Genomic DNA, 25,637 nt, shown 5'->3' on the forward strand with positions numbered 1-25,637 from the left:
GATGGCAGCTTACTGTCAATAAAATAAGAGTTAAATTGAGTTGCTACATCTGTAAGGGTATTATTGATGGTAGATTCTAGAAATTAACTTGTCTGTAAATGTAGTATATTTTGAATGTATTGCTAGATTTTTTGGCATTAGTTTCTTGATTATATTGAACAATCTGTGTAGCACTGCCTCTTATCTGTATACACTTGTTTTTTGACAGGATTCCGAAGTTCCTTAAAATGTTGTAGGTTTTGGGGTGATATGTTTTTTCCAAGAGTTTCAGGACTTATCTCTATAAAGCAGAGGGGTTTTAGCATGATCTAAAAGCCAAAGAGAATTGGTTTTGACTGTTTTACTCCTGGACAGTGCCTATTTTTAAGGTATTTAGGAACATAGAGTTGAAATTTTCCACTGCTTCATTTAGGGGAATGTTCTTAAGGAATGGGCAGTTGAGGGACTTTAAAATGGTTGCATAAATGTCTGGGTTAAAGGGGGTTAACTTGTGGATAGTTTTAGAAGTATGCTGTTTAGTTAGATGAATGGCAAGTCTAGTTGTGAACATTGACTGATGATCACTAAATTAGTCTGAGAGAGCTCCTGATGAGGTATATTTACTGGGATAAGACATGATTATCAGTCTGTCGTAGAATTGGATTGATTGGGCCTGATGATATAAGTACTGTGATGTGTTAGTTGTGTGACGCCATAGAGGTTGGTACTGTTTGTGGGGAAATGTGAAGACCATTTCTGCCAATCAGTATTGACATACCCAGAATTATAATATTTTTTTTAGATATGCAGTACAGCATACCTTCCAGTTTAGTTAGATTGTCACCTGGTGTTATGTATAATGTAATGATGCAGAGATATTTTTGCTTATTTAGCTTAAGGTGAGAGAAGATGAGCTTGGCATTATTAAATACAGGCATTTGACTGCTGTGGGGGTGATAGTCTAGTACTTTAGTACTTAGGAAATGCAACAGCAACTCCTCATGCTTTTTTGTTAAGTGTATCTGCCTTAATTGCATATATGTATACACACGCATGTGCACGCCCCCCCCCCACACACACACATCTGTATATAATAAATTATATATATATATATATATATATATATATATATATATATATATATATTCCCTGATCTTTTATTAGCTCCTGTACCAGTGTGTCCTATGCAGTAGTACTGGCTCAGACATTGCCTGCTAGACTAGGCAGTAGTCCCCTTTTAGTCACCTGTAAAAAATTGGATTTAGTGGCCATTCCTGAAGATTTCTTAACTAGTTCATTTTTGAACCCTTAAACACTTCTTGTAAGGAATCACCTGTTCCTGTCTTTGTAAGTGATGTGTTTGAAGGCTGTGACATGCAGCATTGTATTCAGTAACATGGCAGATCATTGAGGTATAAAGTGGTACAGCGATCCTCCTAGAGTTACTATTTAGGCCATGGTCTCACACAATGGTTACATGTTTTGATGAATTCTGTTAAGTCATTGTCTGAGATGAAGACACTCACAGTAGTGCTTTGTATTAAATAATTTAATCAAAATGATGGATTATGGCTTTATTTAATCTAGATTTGTTTTTATGATTAGGATCAGTCTGAAAGTGAAGCAGTACTTGTTTTTTTTTTCTTTTATATGACCTATTCTTTTTGTAGAAGGTGACAGGTGAATGTTAGTACAGAGGTCAGCCGTGTGTGTCATTTTGTATTACTACTCTGTGTTCCTGACTTCACCTGTATATTTATAAGTATGCTTTTAATGCATTTACTATAAATACACAAAATGTTTCCATCTCAGCATTCTTTCGAAAAAAAAAATACTCTTCTTAAACATTTTAGAGATTGTTATATTTTTTAAACACCTTTATTGAATTATCACTTGTGACATAGGCAAACTTGTATTCATATAAAAGTAATCAAACCATATTATCAAGTTCACATTTATAAACATTATACGTCACATATATTTTTATATATCCTGTAATCTAAGTAACATTTCGTAAATTATTCAGTTCCTGCCTTCTCTTAAACCTCATTCCTCCTCCAAAACATTTTTCTGCATGTATTCTTCTCACAGTTTTCATTTTTTCTATGCTATTTGCTCCTGTCCTTTTCTGTTGTTATTACTGTTTCTTGTACCTGAACTATTTTTAGCCATGCATTCAGCTACTGTCAATTTTCTTGATGTTTGACTCCTTCTGTCTCTGCTGAAAATAAACTGTTTTCACTAAGACTGCACATGGTTAAAAATGAATTATAGATATAAAAAGAGGAAGGAAGGTGTGTAACATGGTGATTTCATTATTAGTGCTATTGGGAAAGACTCTTCCTCTGAACAAAATGTTGCAGCATTTTAGCCTGGCCCAAGTAATACAACTTCCTAGTCGAGCCAGAACAAGAACTGGTTCTAACTCCATACTTGACCTAATAATAACCAACGTACAAAATGGGTATGTTAACACTGAAATGTTCAACAGTTGTCTTAAGTGATCACTCAACCAACAAATCCATTTGGTCATTCAGAACATATAAAAAACCTCCTCAAATAATTCAGGGAAGATTTTTCCTTAATAATAAACTACCAAATCTCAACACCCTACTCAGTGCTGTAGATCAAGACACCCCATGCCATGTCTGAAACATCCTCTCTTTTAAAGTTTTTCAACACAGCATTAACTACAATTCAGGATACATTGTTCCCTTTATAAAAAAAAGCTGCCAATGGATTTCAGTGGATACTAAAAACTAAATTAAAGCCAGAGATTCGCCCTGAAAGAACTGGAAAAGGAACCTCAACAATACACAACTACACCAATTTTTTTGACTTTGTGAATGAAACAAAAATTTCCGCAAATACTGCAAAAGCCTTTTTACCTTAGATAGAAACAGGAAGCAAACTGGTTAGATCCAATCAGTTTTGGAAAGAAATAAATGCTTAACAGGAACATTAAATAACTCCTCAGATACCAAGAATGAATGCTTAACATGGAATCATTCCACATTTGCTAATGATTAGCCTCACATTTTGCAGTCCACCAAAACCCAACATAAAGTAAAGCCATTCCAACAATTTTATTCCCCACCAACTAAGAACAATAATATTCATTCCCTGACCTAAACCCTCTAGCCTCTTTTTGCAGCAACCTTTTACGTCTCTACAATTTCAGTAAAGCAGACCAAGTCTGTACTTCTCAGACTCAACAATTCCAGATCTAAATCCAGCAATCTACATCCCACCTTCCTAAAAATTTCTAAATTCCTTACTCAAATCTTTAGCCTCTCTCTAACCTCATGCACTGTCCCACCAGCATTCAAGCATGCAGTTATTTATTATGTATTTATATTTGATTACCAGGCAGTGTCTGACTGGGCAAGTAGCCTGTTTTCAGTGGGAGACCTGGGAAGAAAAGCTCCAAAAAGTTACATAATTACATATTTTCTGCAATAAGATAAAGAGAGGGTACAAGCAATGCTAAACAGAGATTTAAAATTTACATACAGCTAAACAGAGGTTAAAGTAATTACATGCCAATAAACACAAAAAGTAGGATATAACAGTATATCATAAGTAATGAACACCAAATAAGATTCAGAAACATATTTTTTCATGAATGTAAATAAATATAAATGTATCATAGGAGGGTAGAAGTCAGACTGCCAAGATAACAAGAGGCTAAGAGAGAGAAAGCATATGTAGACAGTGAAAGGAGGGTAGGTATAACTTAGCTTGGGGCTGTACAGGAGCATATCCAATGATTAGAGAAGTATTTTTTTAGGAACTGTTTGAAGTTGTGTGTACCAGGGATGGATGGAGTATGCTGGGGAAGAAAATTTCAGGATATGGCTATTTTATGGAGTCACTGTGAAAGTTATGGGTTTTCATTACTTTGAGCAATAATTTCTCAGCTGACCTGAGTGAACTGAGGTTAGTGTGGGGTTGAACAAGATCTGATAGAGATGGATACTTGTCATGTTTATGGAGGACTGAATGGGCAACTGTTAGTTAATTGAGAGGTAGTAAGTTAGGGAGTTCAAGCCGGTTTAGATGGAGAAGGGCAGTGCAATGATGTGATCTGTGAGGCTGGTTTGAGGCAAGTTTGGAAATTTTACTATAGCAAGATTCAAGGTTATTCATTACTGCAGCTTAAAATGAAAATAGACAATACACTCATTAAATTAAAATCAACACAGTGGCAAAGGAGGCTTATGGAGGCATGTGATACCTTTCAAGTAATACCGAGAGGACTCCATATATTAAAGATACTGACTTTTGACACAACATACCCTAACTTGTTAGCCAAATGGCAAAAATTAAACCTTGACACTAGTTTTGGGTACATTAAACTATTACTTGAGCAGTATATGCTTATAGAGACTGAGTTAACCACTGAAATAGTCACGCTACTTAAAGAATTACAGAAACATGTCTCCCTGATGGAGTTGAATGCTTTTGATGTAGAACTTAATACCAACATTCCGTTTATGGAGAATAAACTTCTTCAAGCCAAAAAGAAGAAGTTAGAATGATACGCTATTGATTTTCACCTTGGTAATGTCTTCTCTTGGCCTAGGGAACCTACCAGAGGTGATATTTTACCTTCCAGTCAATTGGAGCCTATACCGGCAGCTCAGTTGCACCAATCAGAAGTTCCACCTACTATAGCAATGCCCACCATCCAGGAGGCAGTCCAGGGAACAGCGAATGAGGAAACCAAGAGACCCAGTGGAGAAGTTCGAGCAGCTTCCCCTTCCACTTCTACGGCTGCTTCTTTGCCTGTAGGAATGAACATTGATGTCAGGAAGAAGGACCAGCGTGAAGAGATGGGAATGTTGATTCCTACAACCTATAACATCCAGCATTCTTTTCCTTTACCCATTTGACCACCACAGAAGCTGCAATGGACACCCTCGAGCAGAGCGAGGAAGCGCAAATCATTGGAGGAACAATTCAAGTTTCAGAAGAAAGTCCTGAAGCATGTAAGTCGGACATAGTTATAAACATTTCCAGTTATGTTCTAAATGAAGCAGAGAAATCATTAGTCAATAAGGGACTTTCATTTATTCCTTCGACTTCGGTTGATGTTGTGGACTTATTAATAGATATAAAAATGTTTGTTAGGAATGTTAATTTAAAAATTATGTTTGGTAATCATGATGATAATGTTGTGGTTGGATATAGGAAACCCTCCATCTATATACCCCCAGTTAATCCATTGTTGGAAGCCTTTGAAAAGGCTTGTGAAAAAGACTTATTGAAAGCCTTTGAAAATAACAGAGTGAATGTTAAAAGTGAATTCTTTAACATGACTAGTAGAGGACTGGGAGCTCTAAAGAACTTACAACTGAATCCTGATATAATTATTAGGACGACCAATAAAGGTGGGGCCGTAGTTGTATTAGCTAGAATATATTATGAAACCAGAATAAATTAAATGCTTAGTGATGTTAGTACATACCAGGAATTGAATACTAATCAGTTAAACAAATTGATTAGGGATGTACATGGAGAATTATATGACTTATTTATGTCAAATATTATAAGCAATGAGTTTTATAACTATTTTTTGATAGAAACACCATCAATCCCTACTTTAGAGGACTGCCCAAAGTACACAAGGACATTATGAATCCAATAAACTGTAAAAAAGCACCACAACCAGGCAAAAGCACGAACAATAAGATGAATCCACACGCTTAAAAGCACTTAAAAGCATGAGCAGTTTAATGAATACACACTAACGCACGTTGTAAAACAGAACGCTTTCGTCTTCAACTTCATCAGATAATGAACAATAATCACCACAATGTCATATATATACACACCCACATTTAAAACCATTTGAAAACCACCAATCACAGTGAGAGATCCATTTGAATTAATTAAAAAGCACATTAAAAATATATCATCTTAAATATTTATAAACATTAGTCAATGAAATATGTAAATATTATAAAACTTCCACAACCCTAAAATCTCTAAAAAAGTAAATAAATATCAATCAAATGAGGAATAATAACAAATATAAAGTATTTAGAACCTTGCAGAGTAAAAAATAGTTATATCCCCCTCCAGTGGTGAACCTTGAAATAGCATTAAAAATACAATTTAAATACTAAATCATTTGTTTGAGCACCTGTATAAATAGAATGAACACGTTTTTTAGTTTGTGTCAAACAACATTAACTTGGTTTTAAGAAGCTCATGTACTGAGTATTTTATTTAGTATTTTAAATTGTTTATGAATATTTAAGATGATATATTTTTAATGTGTGTTTTAATTAATTCAATTGGTTCTCTCACTGTGATTGGTGGTTTTCAAATGGTTTTAAATGTGGGTGTGCATAAATATGACATTGTGGTGATTATTGTTCATTATCTGATGAAGTTGAAGACGAAAACGTTCTGTTTTACAATGTGCGTTAGTGTGTATTCATTAAACTGCTCGTGCTTTTAAGTGTGTGGATTCATGTTATTGTTCGTGCTTTCGCCTGGTTGTGGTGCTTTTTTACAGTTTATTAGTTTGCGTGAGCACCATCTGTCCTTTTATTGAGTTACATTATGAATCCACCAATGTGGCCCATAGTGAGTAGTAGAGGTTGGTTGACTGAGACATTGTCTATCTATGTGGAGAAATGTTTGAGACCAGTAGTTGACAATACCGAGGCTGTTATAAAAGACACACAACATTTTCTTGAGACTTTTTCTAGCAATGTAAACACTGGCAGCAGTGTTTTTGACTGTTATTTGGTTACGTTAAATGTTAAATCTTTATTTACTAATATTCCCAATGAACCAGGCCGTGATTATGTGAGACTGTTTTTGATAAGCAAAGGGATCCCTAGAGGAGAGATTATTAGAATTATTAGGTTACTGGAGATAATAATCATAATGTTTTTGCTTGTGGGAGTAAATATTAATTACAAGCCAATGGAGTGGCAATGGGGACACCCTGTGCTAATTCATACGCAAACACTGTCATGGCTTATTGGGAGCATACTTATGTAATAAATAATATTTTGTTGAGTGAGAACATCAGGTATTATAAATGTTTTGTTGATGATGTCTTTATAGTATGGAAAGGGAATCTTGAGACACTAAATGATTTTTGTTGAATATATAAATGGCACCACTAGGTTTTTCAACTTTATAGCTAGTTGGCCCAAGAAAGAGAGAGATTTCCTTGATGTTTCCATAATTATAGGCACAGATGAGATTCATACGCAACTGTTTAGAAAGAGTTGTAGAAAGAATACACTATTACATAGAAACAGCATGCATCCCCCTCATGTATATCACAATATAGTGAAAGGCCAAGGACTAAGGGTATCTAGGCTGACCAGCCATGATTTAACTTATGAAAGGACAATAGATAACCTCTAAAATTAATTTGGAGCCAGAGGTTATAATGATAGAGAAGGTGCAGAGGTATTAGATACCTTAGCTACAAGTAGAAATGATAGAGGTAAACCTTTCTTCAAACAGGGCAGACACAGTCTGCACAAAAGTGATGCTGGTAAACAGGCCAACAGGCTTACCATTCTCTACACTAATAATAATAATAATAATAATAATAAGATTAATGAGATAAGAGGCATTGGAATATTTTGACTGTGGATGAAAGAGTTTTACAGATAGTAGGGGAGCAACCTAGATACTCCTGCAGGAATACCAAATCCCTTAGGAGAATGCTCTGCTATGAAAGAAGCACAATTAATACAGTGAAATCAGATAGGCAAGGAACTTTTTCCTGCCGCAGCTATAAGCAGTGTGCCTTTATGGCAAATGCCAATACTTTCAAGCACCCAGATACAGGGAAATTATACACTTTTAGACACTATGCTGATTGTAAATATAGGAATCTAGTATATCTAGCTCAATGTTCCAAATGTACCTCTTTCTATATAGGGAAGACCAACAGGACTCTAAGGGAGAGAGGTAGAGAACACCTGTACGCTATACGCAGAGAAGACGAGCGAAATGCTCTAGCGAGATACACTATAAGCCATGATTTGTCTCATAGGTTTAGTTTCTTAGCCATAGAACTTATTAGAACTACTGTTAGGCTAGGTAACATTAAGAATTATATGGAAACGGAAGAGAACAAATGGATCTTGAGATATCAGGCAGACAAGTGGCATGGTCTGAATGAGAAAGTGTGTCTGAAACCTTTTTTGAAAGATAGGCCATTTAATCGCTAGATTTTTTTTTTTTTTACACATTATAGCTAGGAATAGGTTCTGTGCTTTTAGATGCAACGTGATTTAATAAGGTCTTGAGTAAGTCTTGGTGCGATGGTTGTTTTATATATGGTTCTTTCATCTGCATATATAAAGCTCTCATGCTCACATATAAAGTGAATATGTCCCTTATTTTTGGGTATATATACATGGTTAGAATAGGTTGCTGCAGTATTGTTTTTTTGTACCACTGCTTTGTTAGCAGCTCTAGCATATTGCAGTACTACCATCTAGTGCTTTTGTATCTTGACTATTGTATTTTTAGGTAGATGTACATTTTTGTATATATCAAATGTTACTTGTGTGTATATAACATTTTGTAAAGAACATGGTTCCATATGGAGATATACATATATTCATACACATTCTTCATGGTTAGGAGCATGTCCGTAGAAGCGAATGTTATTTTATGTTATGTAGTGCACTTCTTTAGTTTGTTTTTAGATGTATATATTTTCAGCCAGTTTTTATCAGCTGTATAAGGTTGCATGCACACATGAAAGTGATAAGTTGTCTGCTTTGAGTATATACACCCATGTACATATGAAGTTTTTATAATAACTTTTTTAATGGTTTTAGATATGTATGTATTGTAGTTTTTTATATATAGTTATTGTTTTGTGCCATGTATACACACATTGTTTATAATGATGCATTAATACCATAGAATTTGTACAGGGGTATTTGCGATAAGTCCTGGTTATCAGCACCACTAGGAACCTCTTATTTTGATAAGGTTTTGTTCCACCTGTATTTTCACATGCTTTGTCATTGGTCAGTTTGTTTTATTAACAGCTATTTAAATGCTAAGTTTGGTTTGAAATTTCATTAAGTCTGAAGAAGCGTTCTGTGCAACGTGAAACGCTTACTGTTCTGACTGGTTTTATTATTAAAGGATTTCTACATATCCCAGTCCATGGTGTGCCTTTAGATTTACTACTGACTGTTCATTTTTTATCATTAAGGCACTTCACCCTGAAGACAGAGTTTTTTACTGTAAGTTATTCAGATCTGATTTGTGGAGGTTGGCGGATATTTGGGAACAGTAAAAATGGGTAGATAAGAGGTGGGTTCCAGCTGTTGTAAGTCTGGCATGATTGGTGAGTTGTAATCCATCTACCTAAAGTCACTTTTCCTAATGGGTTGAAGGATTATAGATCTAGTTCTACCCTGTACCTTTTTATCAATATATTTGAAAAACTTTTATACAAGCAACTGCTTAAGCATGCAAACAGCTATGGCCTGTTAAGTGATGCACAGCATAGCTTTTGCAATACCTTTGGTACCTTTACTGACCTGGTAATGGCCACTGATACCATTAATTGCAACCTGAATGAGGGAGTTATTACTGTAGGTCACTCTGTTGACATGACAAGGGCTTTGGAAAATGTCAACCGTACCCTTCTCAACAAACTGAAAAGACTCAAGTTTGGAGATAACACTATCTGCTTGTTTTGCAGCTCTCTAAAAGAGAGAACCTTCTATGCCTCCTCTTCTGCTACTGGCAGACGTAATACTGGTGTACCACAAGGGTCCGTGCAAGGCCTTCTTCTCTCTTTGTTAATGATCTGCCCATAGAATTACCAGATTTTAAATTAATATGTACTCAGAAGTACTAGCCACTCTGACCTGCAAACCAAGTTACAGGTCAGTTTCACTCAGTTATGCCCCTGGCCCACTACTTACAAACTGCTAATTAACCCCAAGAAATCCAATGTCATGGTCTTTGCCTCAATCAAGAAATTATCCACTATTTCTCCTATTATCTTAATAGATCTTAATGAGAATATAATACCTCATGTCTCTGGACCAGAGGTATTTAAGCCTAATACTCGGCCCTACCCTTTCCTTTGCCACAAACACTAACGAATGAAAACCTTGCTCAATTAAAACTGTGTTACAAGATCAGTCACCTCTTTTCACTTGCTGCTTGCAGTGCCAGTGCTAAAATATTTTAATGTTGTAATACCCAAACTTGAATATGGATTTCCTTTCCTTTTCTCTTTATGCATTCAGCCAACAATATTCACAGAATACCGACTTCTGATTTGTTTTGTTAGCAGACCCGCAGACAGACCATTGCAATGCAGTTTGCTAAAAAATACCAAATGACTTTCAGTGCATCATAATGCCACTTTTCTTCTATGTGCTTTAATTTCCAAGGTGCTAAAACATGGTCATTGGCTCCCTTTAAGAGTGAAACTACCTTTACTAGACAACTCTTATGTACTCCGAAGTACACAAGGCAACAGTCTGACTCTAGTATGCCTTCCAGTTAAAACTGTTGTAGTTGAGAGAGCATTCTCTAGACTGGGAACTGCTACCTTGACCCACCTGCCTACAGACATCAAAAATCTAGAAGCCATTAAAATCTTCAAAAACGCACCTAATGAACATCTCTTTTCTTAATCCATCTGCAGCAGCTACCATGACAATGGTTAGGTAAATTATAATCCTATGTCATGAATACTAGATTATATTTAATAAACTTTTCTCGGCCTCTTAATGTGGCCTCTTATATGCAAATATTTCACATGTATATAGAAGTTTTTGTATTATATTTGTGATAGCACTGTATTTTATGCACATCTTAGCTTGCATTTTGTATAGATCTTTTTTTCAGTGCACTTTTACTGGATCTTTTAATGTTACTATACCTGCATTCAGTCTTACTATTTTCTTGTACTAATTTTGTATGTGATACTGCTGACTAAAAGACCATGATGTATTTTCTGCGCATTGAGTTGGATCATGGCTAAAAAGGGTCACTAGACCAGTGCACTCACCCAGTGAGTAATAGTAAATGATAAATTAAAAATGCAGAGTACCCTTAAAAGGGGCATAAACTGTATTATTATGCCCATGGTGTAAGGAAAATGGTTTATTTTATCCATATTTTAAGAGGTTGTGGTGTAAAGAAATAACTGAAGTAGAAAGTGGACTGACCATTCTGGAATTGTGTAAGAAGTGCGAAGCCAGACATCTGCTTGTAAGAGTTGACGTGTAGAGAAAAGCTAGTATGTTCAAATAACTTTTGAAGATTTTATTCTCTGTATTGAATGAGTACCATATACACTTGTGCAGTTATTGCTTCATGATGTATCCATATTCCTGATCAAAACTACCTGCAAAAGTTGTTTTCCATGATACCGATTGAAGCAGGACTTATATCCCTGTAATCCTTGCCTTGTTCTTAAGGGGAGAGGCAATGGAAAATGTAAATTACTGTTGAATTCTAGTTAAATGCAAACAATTGTAGCTATTACATTGTACATGCTATTATATAACCTTTTAATAAGGGATAGTAAACTAATTAAATATTATCATAATATTTTGGGAGACTGCAAAACAGTAATTCAGTCACTGTGTAGCTGCTACCATAGTAGCATACTATTTCTTATTTATGTGCATTAGTAATACTGCTAACAGTTTTTAACAATCTCCAGTTAGTTAACAGCACTGTTATTATAGTGAGATGGAAATTAGGTTAGTCATTATAAAAATAGCAGAGAAAGCTTTGTAACTATGTGTAGTCAAATAATGCTGAAAAAAGGAGAGATATCAAAAGTAAATCTTTTTCTTTCTTACACGTGCAGGGTACTGTATTGTGGGCTGAGGGAACTGATAGGGCTAAGTATGTCAGAATGAATTTATTTTAAAGGAATTTCTGGACAGCAGTGGCAAATGGGATTTTTTTTTTTAAATAGGAGTTAAAGGAGAACACTTCTAAAAGCAAAAGTTGGTGAGCTTTGTCTAAATGAGCCACGATTTTATACAGGCACAGAAAGTCACTCAACAATCAAACTAGCCCACTGGGCAGCTAGACACACACACACACACACACACACACACACACACACACACACACACACACACACACACACGCACACACGCACACACGCACACACACACACCTTTCTACAGTGATTCCTGGCTCAGAAGAGACCAAGCTACACTCTACTGCCAATAAAATGCAAACTTACATTTCCTAAAGCAAAAACACTGTAAAAAATTGCCAAAAGTGCAAAAACACCTCAATCCCCAAAGCAAAGTGATCAGCAGTCTTACAGTTTTATACTGCAAACATGCATAACCTAGCAGTCAATACTGTGAAAATCAACAGTACATTATATTCTGAAAGATTGCAGAAATACAATCACAGCACTTAAACATAACAAGCAAATGCAATTTAGCAATGGAGAGTACTTATCTAGCTTGAATGAGTTTGGATTGAAGCAGATGCACTCGAACCACAGTGGTGTGCTTGCCAAGCATTGGTGAGCTGTGTGCAAATGAGTGAAGACCTTATACAGGTACAGAAAGCCACTGACCAATCACAAACATGGTTAGTAAAACTGATGGCAAAATACTGCCAATAGTTACGAACTGGATTATATGAAAATCAGGTGTTTTGGGTATTGTACTAGAACTGAAATTTTAATCAGCAACTTGAGAATATTTGGATGAACAAAGGTTTCATGTCTATAGGTTATTTAACCATTCCATATTTCATTTGCTCATCCTGTAACAGATGAACAATTCCATACCATGAATTTGTCCCACCTGAGAAATCCACATAAGAGGTGCAGGAAACAGGATGTTGGTTTTGATTTTTCTGATATAAGATGCAGTCTAAATGAACTGTTAAAGTTATTAGACTATGTATTCTTTTATGCTGAGAAAAAAAATCTTTTAGTTCCAGTTTGACAGTATGAGCAGATAGCAAAGCGTTAAGTTAGTGAGTTTCTACACTAAGAGTAATGTGAGTAAATTTATTCAAGTAAATGGGATAGACGTTATGAATTATAAATGCTTCTCTAGTCTGTATTGCTATGATAAAAGAAAGCATGCAGTATTTACTTTGGAGGCGTGACATTTACCTTTTAATATGATTAAGCATATCCTGAAGGTAATGCCTCTATTCCCCCATCTAATGGTAGAATTAAAATGATTGTTTCTTCATTCCCAGTTTGGCCTTATAGTAAGGCCTAGGTATGATGTAATCCGTCGATGAGGTTGGATAATTTAATATTTAACTATTAGAGATCAACAATGCTGGGACTGATCAACTACATACACCAGCTGCTGCTTCTAAAGAAAACCTGAAAATGATTTATTACTTTGCATAGTTTTGAGTCATATGTAAGGAAGAGATAGCAGACACACCACTTTGGTGTTTTAGATTTATTCTTCTGCTTTTACACAAGTTTGACCTTATTGTGTTGCAACATTTATTTCTGAGTGCTTATACTGCTACATATCATTTGGTGAGTTATTTTGTTGAAATGTCCACACAGACGTAATCTTCACTTTCTGGTTTAGCAGACTCCTCTTCATGGTGCCAGCACTGAGCCCACTGTGTATCACAAACATGCAGTTCAACAGCCCAAATTTGCAGACTTCAGCAAGTTTGATGAACAGGTAAACTAGTATAATTAAGTTTCTCATATATGCATGATGTTTCTTGGGACGGCAGGTCATTTCACAGCCAGTTTCTGTATTGTCAGCAGTGCAAAGGTGAATCGAAAAAAAAAAAAGGGGTGACCACTTTAAAGGAAAATTCTCTTTTCCCTCTAGTTGCAGTAACCTCAGTGTTGGTTATAAAATTAAAGGTGATACAGATGGTGTGTGGACTAAACTGAAGAAAGTTTGTACTTGAATATTGCTTCATGCAGTATGGGTTTCCAAAAAATGGCATTTGAACAACTGTTTTCATTAAACAACTCAAACTTTCTTTGCTGATCTTGTCTTCTACTGTTTTGAGAAAGAAAACCTGATTATTTGTGTTAAGAACCTGTGATAGAAGTTCAAGGTATCTGAATTACAGGTGCTTTTCTGGCCAAAAGAAAAACTAAAATGTAACACCTGCTCTGAAAAATTTTTGATTTGTTTGATCAGATGTGATCACCTTTTTTCCCTGTCACAAAACTCAATATATTTGAGTAAAGTAGCAATGTGAACTACATATTTTTAAACCATCAGTAGAAAGACAGTTTAATTATAGTTTATTAATTCAGGAAATATGTTAGTCTGTAACTGCACGTTCACATGCATAAAATGTTACATTTGCTTTGGTTTTAGAGATTTGTGATAATTCAATATGCACTGTGGTTTAATCTGCTATTACAAGCCCGTCTTGCTATAGTTTTTCTATCTGCTACTGCCATCCTGTTATTCACTGTACTGCAATTGCATTGCAACATCTCCTCAGACGCGATGCCACTACAAATGAATGTTAACATGTTGAGCATCTGGCATTACTTAGTGGCATTCACACCACCTTACAGCAAGACCTTGCACCTCTAACTTCTAAAACATTTAGCTGCTTGTTATTGAAACCATTTTCACACGTGTCAGCATTGAGAAGTTGTAATAGATGCCTGCTGTCAGTTCAGAAAGGGAAAAGAGAGCGAATGCCAAAAACTGGGACCATCATATCAAAACCTTTATAAACAGCTAATACAGTTATAGAAAATATATTTTCTCCTCCGTAATTAAATGGACTATGTTTCATATTGTCTCTGAATGTGCAGCCATTTTAATATGGTTCATGCTTATACTAAAACCTGAAGGATAGCTTATGGAGTATGCAAAGTAAATTTCAAACCAGTCATCTGGCATAGAACATAGCAAGTGGTGATGTTTCATGTTCGTAGGCTTTTTGCCTGATGTTTCATGTTTGTAGGCTTTCTGTCTGATGTTTCATGTTCGTAGGCTTTCTGTCTGACGTTTCATGTTCGTAGGCTTTTCTGTCTGATGTTTCATGTTTTTAGTCTTTCGGTCTTAGAGCAGAATTTAGGAAGTTTGACTTACTACCAAGAATATTTGAGCACAGCTCTTGCTGTGTACATTAAGGGCCCAAATAATACACAGCAAAAGCAGCAGTCCTATTCCTGGAGGATTTCCCACAAGACATATTAGCAAGCATTCCCCAAGATCACAAAACACCAGTGGACAGAATTAACAAATTCCTGCAACCCCTAACATACCTGTGCATGGCTAATGAGTTGGGCCTTGGTTCTACAGCTGAGACCAATTCCAAATGATTCCTGATGTATCCGAGGTTCATTTGTCATCCATGGTCTCCTCTCTAGCACCTTAGCAAAGGCTTTTCTGTGGAGACTGGAAAGTATTGTCCCTTCCTTCCATAAAATTTGAAGAGGTCAGTACATTAGCCAACCTACTCCAGCTCTATCTAGTCCATTCAACAACTGTGGCCAAATCTCATTGACATTTGCAGCCTTACTACAGTGGAGTCCTCTGATCACTGTATTGACATTATCAAATTGATACCTGAAATGTTGTGCATTGCCTTTTAACTGGATCACATCCGCCTGCTTAAGGAGATCCTCAAAATGTTCTTTCGAATTCTCTGTAGTCTCTTAAGTACTTTACAGTTAGAGTCTGAGTAGGATGCTTTTCCTGAGGCACTGAGTAGTTTGGTAAGACTTCTTTGAAGCAGTGTTATTGTCTATTTCTTCATGGTCTGTTCAGACTACTTCCATGCTGATTCTTTCACTTTGGTAGCCACAGTCACTTTGACCTTGGATGAGTTACACACACCTCTCAAACGAATAAGAAGACCCCCTTCCCAAACACTGAATCAAGGCTGCTTTGTCTCACTGCAGACATCCACTAGTGAGTCATTGAGTCATGACCTTGACATGCAGTGACCACACTCTTCATTCCTTTTCTGCTGCCTCAGTGGTTGATGCCTTGAAGCCAATCCATTTGGAATCACTGTACTTGGCTTCATTCAGAACACAGTAGGTGTCTTCTGAGAGGTAGGTGTTGAACTTGTCTTGCACGGCAGCCTCGTTCAGATGTTCTCAAAAGAATTTCACTGCTTATTTAGATCTCCCAGACGTGCCTTCTGTGTTGAATCCAACTCCACAAGTGGTACTTCATTGACAGCTCTACCTCTCTCTCTACCCAGGTGTCCTGAATATATAGCCACAAGTATGACTGTGTAGTCATAAAGTCTGCAATCTATCTTCAGCCCACAATGTTTTAGTAGCAAGTGCACTTATGCCCCTCCTTATATTTGAACATGATGTTCATTGTGGATATGTTTTAACTTGCACACGTGTCCATTAACTGTTCACAATCCAGGTTTGCCTAGTTCCATGGATGATTCCTTTATTGTAGGTCTGACAGATAACTTTATCACTAACACCATTGTTTATTTAATGCAGGACCTTGGAAATACCCTCTTCCCATCTATTTTTTCGATATACCCCGTTAATAATGTAAATAACATTTCTTTACTTTGTGTAACCAGTCATTCCTGGGGTCGCACACTGTCTTAGTTCTAATGGTATTAAGTTGAATTTTGGTCTGTTTGATTTGTATTCTAACTTTATGTGAAAACATGTATCTTTGTATCTATCTAGGATGGGCCACATTGGTCATTTCTGATTAGGACCGTATCCCTGTAAAGAAAATAAATGCATGAATGATGTAGCCACAGTGTACTTTCTGGTAGACACTACTCTCATGCCTGTCTCCAGAGGAAGGTCCCAGTAATCCTTGTCTCGATGCACCCTCCTTAAGTCTACTTGTATAATGTTTTCTTGTTTCCACATTCCAGAGCAGTTCGTCAGCACATCAGATGATGTTTCTGTTTTCATTAGTATATTTCTAAGCAGATGTGACTGTGTCTCTGATAGAGGCAGACAGTAATGCCCAAACTAACACACCTTCCCCAACATAACCTCTAGAAACTTCCTAGTTAACATACCCTTTCCAAATAGATATCTATGGGGAAACAAATGGGTTGGATTGCATAGCTAGAATTTTAAAGGCCCCAGTGGTCATTTGCCTAGTCTATACTTATGAACCTGTACGTTTTCTGTATCAAATAGGGAAGGGAACTCAAGAATGAAGTCTTCCCTCCTATGATCTTCTCCCAGGGTTTAAGACTGGTTTCACACATTTGTGAAAGAGACATCAATGTGTCCTTTGCTCAGGCTTGTGGCTGAAAGCCCAAATGACAGTCTTGTATTTGATGTCCATTTGGAGCTTGATATCAAGTCTATGATTATATCCTTGGGCAGTACACCTAAGAGCAGTGCCATGGCTGGAGCAGACCTTTCTTCTCCCCATGTCACTTTTGGCTGGCACAGACTGATCATCTGCACGTGAGTGCGGGGAAGCAATGAGTAATGTGGATGTCTATCCCTCTCTGGCTGTTATGAGGAATCAGGAGACCTCTAGACCATTGCTTCTGAAGTAAGCAATAATACTGAGATCTCCTCTGCTTTTGCTCACTTGACAGATTTTATAGAGATACCTAAAGCTAATAAGATCTAGCACAAACTGACCTTGTATCCACACATTTCTGCCTGTCTGGTAAAAAAGCTTTGGAGCTCTGAATGATGCCATAGGCAACCAGACATTAGGAATGCTTTTTTTGGAATCATGGAGGCACTATTCTATGCTAATGTGACTCCAAGACGATGACTACATCGTACAAGCTACTCCAGTTAAGTGGAATGAGTGTTTAACTATGCATCCTTAATCTGTGTCCTACATTATGTCTTTAATATGGCTTTAGAACCCAGAGACCATAGCGTTTTACCACCCTGCAACTTTATAAGGAGTCAAAAGATTTAAACAGATGGGGTGAGAGAGTATACTTCTGTACAGCACTGAGATGTAAAATCCTAGCTGTTCTTTGCACCTAAGTTCCGGTGTTACTTGATGGTGCAGGCTGTGGAAAATCATGAAGACCACATTTTTTCTGGGATCAAATAGACTGTCTTTTAGACACTCAGCGTCTTATAAGGTGGGCTTCTGTAATACTTGTTCATTTTTCAGTACACTGACATGATAACCAGGGCAGGGCCGTATGCTTAGGCATGTGATTGCATAGAATGGAGTGACTGAGATGGCCCTTACTCAAAGAAGAGTTCCGAAACAACATAATGGAACCATAGTATAAGAGAAAGTGCTGTTCTGCTAGTCCTCTCACAACCTGGTCATTAACCTCCTTAGGTGACACAGGCCTTCATGAATATGGAAGATCCTCAGGACCTCCCTGTCTCCCTTCATTTCATGCTGTTTTGTCAGTTCTAACTGAGAAGAAAATGTCTTTACTGTCTGAGAATGACGTCATCCATTTTAAGGCGGCTGTTCTTGTAACATTATTTGGTACTTTTCCATTATCGGGGCAACACATCGAATGTGGTAGCACACGCACGCAGTTTTAAATGTGAATACGCTATTTGTATTATAAGTTATGATTAATTGTTCATTACATTTTGTTGTATTTTTGGTCTGTTTCTCCTAAAATATTTGAAATGGTAGTGAACCACCGAGGATCGTCTTTGGGAGCTGTGAAATAATTACAAGCACCTGCTAATACTCAAAGCACACATTACAAATGTTGGCCCGATAACGGAAAAGTCCTTCCTCTCTCTCCTCCCCTACAGTAACCATAATTGACCCCACCTTCACTCACTTCCTATTGAGGAAACTGCTTCCCTTTCACCTTTCTGTTTTCTGCAGTGTTTTTGTTTCCCCGTAAAGTGTACTTCGCCGTGATGTAGTCACGCTACTGCAAATGGGACTGTAAGCCAGCAAGTATGGTGTAAATGCCAAGTGATGTTTTTTCACCAGCTCTGTTACCTGCAATTTAAGCTGCCGAGAGGCACACACAGTTTAAGCCTCTACAGCTTATTAAGCTGTTCCACAAGTCCACTGAAAATCAGCTTTCCCAGCCAACAAAGCTAATAAGTAAGTAAAGAATACTAATACCAAAAAAATAAACTTGTCAATCTGACTCCGCGGAAATCGCATGCTGCCACATTGAGTTAATAAATGACAATGTACATTTCAGGTCAGCCCTGCAGGCAGGCCCAATGACGGTGTCACAGTTCGCAGGACAGAGGGCGCTGAGGTTTGTCATTCTTTTTTCACAATCTTCAAATTGTCGGCCTTTGGCAGTCGCGGCAGTATTCTTCTGACTCTTTTTAACTGCTATTAGTCACCATCATTGATCGGTGGCAAATTCAAAGCTCTTGGTTCTTTCAGGAATCTGAGACAAAGCCAAAAATAGTGAGGGAAAAAGATTGCAAATCAGAGACATTTTAAATATTGCTCTGTCACTTTAAACAGACTTTGTTATCTCATTTGTGCTACCGCATTAGGAGTGTTGCCACGGTAACGGAAAAGTACCCATTATTTCATTTTTCGAGAGGTCTGTCTTTTTAAATCACATTGAACAGTATGATTAGCTGACATGGTGTCAGATCACGAGTGTGTTTAGCTTTTGAATAGACGTGTTTGCGTCCTGATTTACAATCTGATGAAATCCTTTACATTTATGGACAAAGGCTCTTAATCTAATAAATCTATTTCTTTGTTGGACTTTGCGCTTGGATTTGTGTTTTTAAGTACTGTTTTTATCCGGGCAAGAGTTTGTAAGTGTTTGCTTGATTGTTATTAACTGTTGTGAGTTAAGCAGACTGCTTGAGCAGAGGGGTTAGGCAGGGGGAGGAAGGAACTCCACTAGGAACCTTCTGCAGGAACATCTGGGCTGATGAGGTTTTCTGGGCTGGGAACAAATGGACCCGATGGCCCTCACTCTATCCTTCAGAGGAATAAATGGGCTGATTGCAAGCAGTCAGGGAAGCCAATATATCAGGTGCCAGTGGAGCACAGAAATAAATAAATGCATAACATGCTGGGATTGATTAGTAACTCCATTCTCAGTCAGAAAATTATTGACTCCCATAATATCTCAAAGATCCACTTGAAGCATTATACTTTTCTCATTATGCATATATTTTCCAGTTTGAATTAAAAAAAATAAATGTTACACTTTACTTATTTTAGTCTTTCTGCATGCAAGTAAATGTCCCTGACACACATGAAATTAGTCACAAAATGACTGACAAAATATGATAATGGCTCAGCAACACCTTCTTGCAGTAACTAAGAAACACAATCCATACTTCACTGCACCACTCAGCATATTGCAGAATTCACACTCCTTTCAGTTACTAATCATTAAGGAAGTCATATAGCACCCAGGAGACATTGCTAGCACAGGAATTTCCCAGTTTAAAGCTGTCTATTAACTAAGAAGACTAGTTACACAAGAATCTTACACAACTTCTGCCTAAAATACACTAATTTCTGAAATAGAATGCAGCCCATCTAATGCAATAGCTGATGACATAATACTTATTTCCTATCATATTTTAATGAGGACCGCTGCTTTATAACACCATGTGACCCAGGACAGCACCACTGTCATTGCATCACCCATTCTTTTTCTGATTATCCATTTAACCCATTTTGGAATTTGAGTTGAGCTGGAGCCTGTCTTGGCACTCACTGGGCACAAGGCGTAAGACTTAATCCTGATCAGGATGCCAACCCGTCTGAGGAAGCACATAGTTATTCTCATACGGCACACATACTGGACCTCTCAGTAAAGCTCACACAAGCACAGGGAGAATAGACAGACTATATGCAGAGGGCACCACAGCTAAAAATGGAATTGAATAACCAAGCACTGTAGTTTGAGGCAGTGATGTTAACTTATGCACATTTTCGCACCCTTTCAGTTTCTCAGAAAATTCCAGATATCTACCCGTTACTGAAATAATTGATCTACTTGCTGGTTACTTCAGTATAGCCATTTGTGCCAAAAAGCTGAAAAACAGTACCCACCACTACCCTGTCAGATTTCAGAATATATACTTACAAATGTTTCAGGCATGGACAATAATGCCCTTCTAGTCTGCTAATAAGGCAAAACAGTTATTCCCATAAGTTTCCAAGTTTTGTTTAAAAAATATCTAAAATACTGCTTGCTGTAATAGCGTTTGGTAGTCTGTTCCATGCATCAGCTACTCTCCCCAACAACCAATTAATAAAGCTCTCATTCCCATATAATTTTTTACATATGTCTTCTAATGATTCTCAGCTACTCTTTGATAACCCCAAACATTGTCAGAGGTATCGGTCTCTAATTGTCCTATATACCTGAAGTAGATCTCCTCTTAAATAAAATATATGAGACACTGCACAATTTCAGATATTTTAATATTTCATAGTAGCTTAAATGTTTATATCGATGGATGCCCTCGATATATTTCTGCTGCACTCTATCCAGTTTTACTTGTGCTTTGTTTTCTTATAAGGTTTCTATATTGTTATTCCGTACTCTAGTTTGGCTCTAATGTAATTTACAAAAATGATATCATCATTTCTACTTTCCTAGATATTGTAAATCTTTTTATACGGTCTATAGTTTTATAAATGTCATTAACCAACTGGTTTGTATGATTAGAAAAACTCAAAGTTGGATATACCCAAGTATCCAAGTAGTTAAATAAATATACAGTTTTGATCACTGTGCGCTGTATTAAATATTCACCTTTCAATATATGTTTCTCAAATCTCCTATGCTTATCTTTTTAAGTATATGTAAGTATGTTGTACCTAGTATTAATTTATTGATCAGTGCTGTGTGTGACCCTATCAGAGACTGAAATTAAGTCTACATAAATTACATTACAGCACACACTTTTATTTATAACTGTTCTAATCTTTGTACAGACTAAAATGTTACAGGTGGTTTTAGATCTGTTTCCAACACATGCATGCTGATGTATGGTTTCATGCCCAATCTTTCCAGTTCTGATAATAATTTATCCAGAGTAACATTTTCCATTATTTTTTTCACAACAAGAAAGTACACTTATGGGTCCATATGACTCTGAGTTTGTCCCGTTTCCCTTAAAGATGAGTTTAAGAAGTGCATGTCTCCAATCTTGAAGAATCTCTCTCTACTTAAACAACCTAGTGAATAACAGATGTAAGTTCATGCTGAAGTGTTTTCAGGTTAGTAATAATTCCATCTCCTCAATGTGCCTTATTTGGGTCTAGTTTGTAATAGTTTTTTTTCAATATAATTTAATGTTAGTATCTAAAGTTACATGAATGTTACTAGCCTCCCTCCCCCTTTATGGAGCCAAACTGTTTTGCATAAAATTTTGTAAATATATCTGTAATCTGCTGTCTTTGTGAATACATTTTAGAATCTACATACTGTTTATCAATTTGTATATATTTACTCCTTCCACATCTTACATACTCAAATACAACCTTCTTTCCCCTTCACATTCTCAAAAATTCTTGTCAGAGTTTGGTACACACTCTGTCTACTACCTCAGTGACTGAGTGCACATTCTCAGAGATTTCTTCTACAATCTAGGACACACTTATCACACTGTAATGTGGAACATTTTTGCAACTCAAAACGTCTAATTCCTTGTTTCTAGACCACTTCATTGATCTTTTGGATTGCCAGTATTTTGTCAGAGAATCAAAATCCTGGGTAAATGGGTTAGACAGAAAAGACAAACAGCTAACAGCAAACAGAAAGGCTTATTGCACTGCATGATGAATAAATGTATGCAGATGCTGTTTGAAAATATTGTCCAATTACCACTGTTTATATGTCTATTCTGTAATTGTTTATTTACCTGACTGTTGTTTGTTCTACTATATTTTTTTTAACTTGAGGTACATTTACTGTAAAGCTGTTCTATGCCTTTGATTTGGGTCATCATGATTGAAAGGGCTTTTTAGACTAGGCCACCTTACCCAGTTAAGAAAAAAAAATAAACAATCAAATACTTACCCATCATTATCAGAAAAGAAATAAGTGGAATATCTAATAAATAATAATGATAAATGATTTGACTTGCCAAAGGTTGTAAAGTCATTACCAGCATGGAAATACCTCCATTTTACTGATGCTGTGTTCATCAAGGACAACACTTTAATGCTGGAGCTGTTTTTTAGACAGTAGGAAGATATCCTTAGTGACTAGGCCTTAATTACTATGGATGCATCATAAAGTTCTGACTGTTTATTCATCACTTTCTATTGAAGATATTAGTCAAATTATTTTTAAAGATTTTTTAATACCTTCAAACATTCATATGTATAGTTAGGTTATCATTTACTTACTGCTCCTCAAATCTTGAAACTAATGAGAATAATATGCATTAGGGGTTCTCCTTGTTAACAGGTTTATAGGCCTTTACTAGGCTAAGGACCACAAGGGCCTTTTTAAGCCTAGCCATGCATCCCAAATCTCTAGCACGTTCTGCTATCCTTGAAAAGTGTAAGCATGGGCCTGGGAGAGGAACCATTTACAGGTTACCTCTGTCCATTAGAGACATGGGTACCAAACCAGGGATGAATTTCCCGTTTCCCATCCAGTTGTCCAAGTTGCACTTGAATTGGGTTAGGGTGGAACTTTGCTTCACATGGATGGGGAGCCTGTTCCATAGATGGGGTAATTTCTGGGATACATACCTATCTCTCCAGCAGGTCCTGTTTATATCACAGGCAAGGTTTAAGTCTTTAGAATGGGTAATTCTGGTGCTGTTTGTTTTGTGGACATGCAGGAGGTCCATCAGAGTGGGGTCTGGCAATGTCCTGTATGCCAGACATAGATCTCCCCTCAAATGCCTGTAGGAGACAGAATATAGGGATAGGGCCTTGAGGCAGTCTGCAGAGGACATTTTGCTTACACCTTTTATTCTTTTAGTGAGGAACCTCTGTGGATGTTCCTAATGTTGGATATGCCTGGTTAGGTATATACCAAAGGGGCATTGTACTCAATAATAGGTCTGATGAATGCCGAATATAGTGGAACAAGGACTTCCTTGGACTTAGATGCCATACCTTTGTTTATAAGTTGCACAACATAGAATTATTTCCTCAACACTGTAGACACTTAATGGTTAAAGGCTAGGTTACTGTCTGTGTGTGTCCCTAAGTCCCTGACAACTGGGTCAACTCTAAGGAATGTGTTAGTTACCAGGGATGTATAGCTTCCCAAAGGATACTATTATGCATTTGTTGGCATTTAGTTTTAGTTCATGGCTCTGACATAAGTTGTTTGTCTGTGTGACATTTGTGTCAGTGTAAGATTCAATGACAGCTCCTAATTTGCAATCATCGGCAAATTTAGTCAGCCAGAGACCACTGACATTGACCTTGCCTTCTGAGAAGTAAATGCCAAAAAGGAGCAGTGCAAGGACTCATCCTTGAGAGACTCCACTTGTGACTGGCCTCTTTGTAGAGGTGGACTCCCGAATTCTAACTTCCTTTCCTAGGTCCTGCTTGTGAGCTAGTTGGCTATTCACCAGGTGACATACGGGTTTGTACCTAACCTCTTGAGTTTGTCAACAATGCCTGAGTAGGGTATTGTGTCAAATGCCTTGCCTGGGTCAAGGTAGGCAGTGTGAACAATTTTGCCCTCATCGATTGCTTTGGTGATCTTCTGAAAGAAGTCCACCAGGATGAGAAAGCATGATATATACCCTTTATGAAGCTAAACTGGGTTGGGTCCGGTGTCTGGAGGTTTACTATATCTCTGTTGATCATCTCCATGATAATTCTTTCCATGACTTTGCATATAAATCTAGTGAGACTTACGGATCTGTAGTTTCCAGGGTCTGTAGATGGCCCACCTTTGTGCAGAAGGATGATTGTTGCCTTTCTCCATTCATGAGGCACAGAGCCTGTTTGGAAGCTACAGTTAAACAGTAATTCCAGATGCCCCTGATAGATCATGTTTCATTCTATTTAGAAGACATCCTGGGGTATTGTCTGGGCTCATTGATGCAGTGTTCTTGGTCTTGGAGAGAGCATTAAGCACCTGTTCCCTAGTGATAGCAGGGGGTGTTATGTTTGATATTTCCTGAGGGAAGGTTGAGGGAGAAAGAGGGGGAAATTTGGAAATGAATTTATCAGCCAGGAGGTTTGCTATATCTTCTGGCTCAGTATAGGTGGCTCCATTTACAATGAGCTCTGCACACAACTGTGTATTGCCTTTGAGGTTGCAGACATAGCTAAAGAATGCTTTGTGGCTGTGCTTGGCCTGGGAGACCAAACGTAACTCAAATTTGGCTCTGTTAGACTTTATTTGTCCTCTGAGTTTGTTTAGTTTTATGATAGTGCTTTTATCTTGCTGGGTGCTGCACCTCCTGATTATTTTCCATGATTTTCTTCCTTCTGTTACACAGCCTAATGATTTTGTGATTCCACCAGGGTGGCTTGTTTTCTGAGTTAGTTCTGTACTTCTTCCTGGAAGGTACACCTGCCTCTATGCAGCTATTAACATGCTAGTACAGGGTTTCTGTGAATAGTTCTGCATAGACAGCAGTGTTCTCAGGGTTTATGGGGGCTTGAAATGTTTGACAGGTTCTCACTTAATAGCAGGAGGTTAGCCTTAGAATACTTTCTGAACATTCCAGGTTTAGTGGGTGGGGGTGGGGGGTCCAGGTTTTATTTTTACTTCGAAGGAGACCATTTTATGGTCTGACCTTACAAGGGAAGGCATTACAGTAGGTGGTGTGCAGCACTCTCTCA

General features: G+C 37.2%; 1 protein-coding gene across 3 annotated transcripts in view; it reads left to right on the top strand.

Moving 5' to 3' along the window:
- REPS2 (RALBP1 associated Eps domain containing 2) overlaps positions 1-25,637 on the top strand; it is a 2,057,440-nt gene that overhangs the window by 1,779,837 nt on the left and 251,966 nt on the right. Inside the window, exon 16 of one of the 3 annotated variants that reach the window (XM_044073053.1) lies at positions 13,557-13,652. The exons of 1 other annotated variant lie outside the window; for it this stretch is intronic. In XM_044073053.1, the coding sequence (XP_043928988.1) occupies positions 13,557-13,652 (96 nt within the window). Of the gene's footprint in view, positions 1-13,553; positions 13,653-25,637 lie in introns of all 3 variants that reach the window. One more of the 3 variants, XM_044073052.1, reaches the window with a different exon arrangement.

The sequence above is a fragment of the Protopterus annectens genome, chromosome 5.part1, assembly GCF_019279795.1.
Source record: "Protopterus annectens isolate FY-2018-M chromosome 5.part1, PAN1.0, whole genome shotgun sequence".
Taxonomy (NCBI): domain Eukaryota; kingdom Metazoa; phylum Chordata; order Ceratodontiformes; family Protopteridae; genus Protopterus; species Protopterus annectens.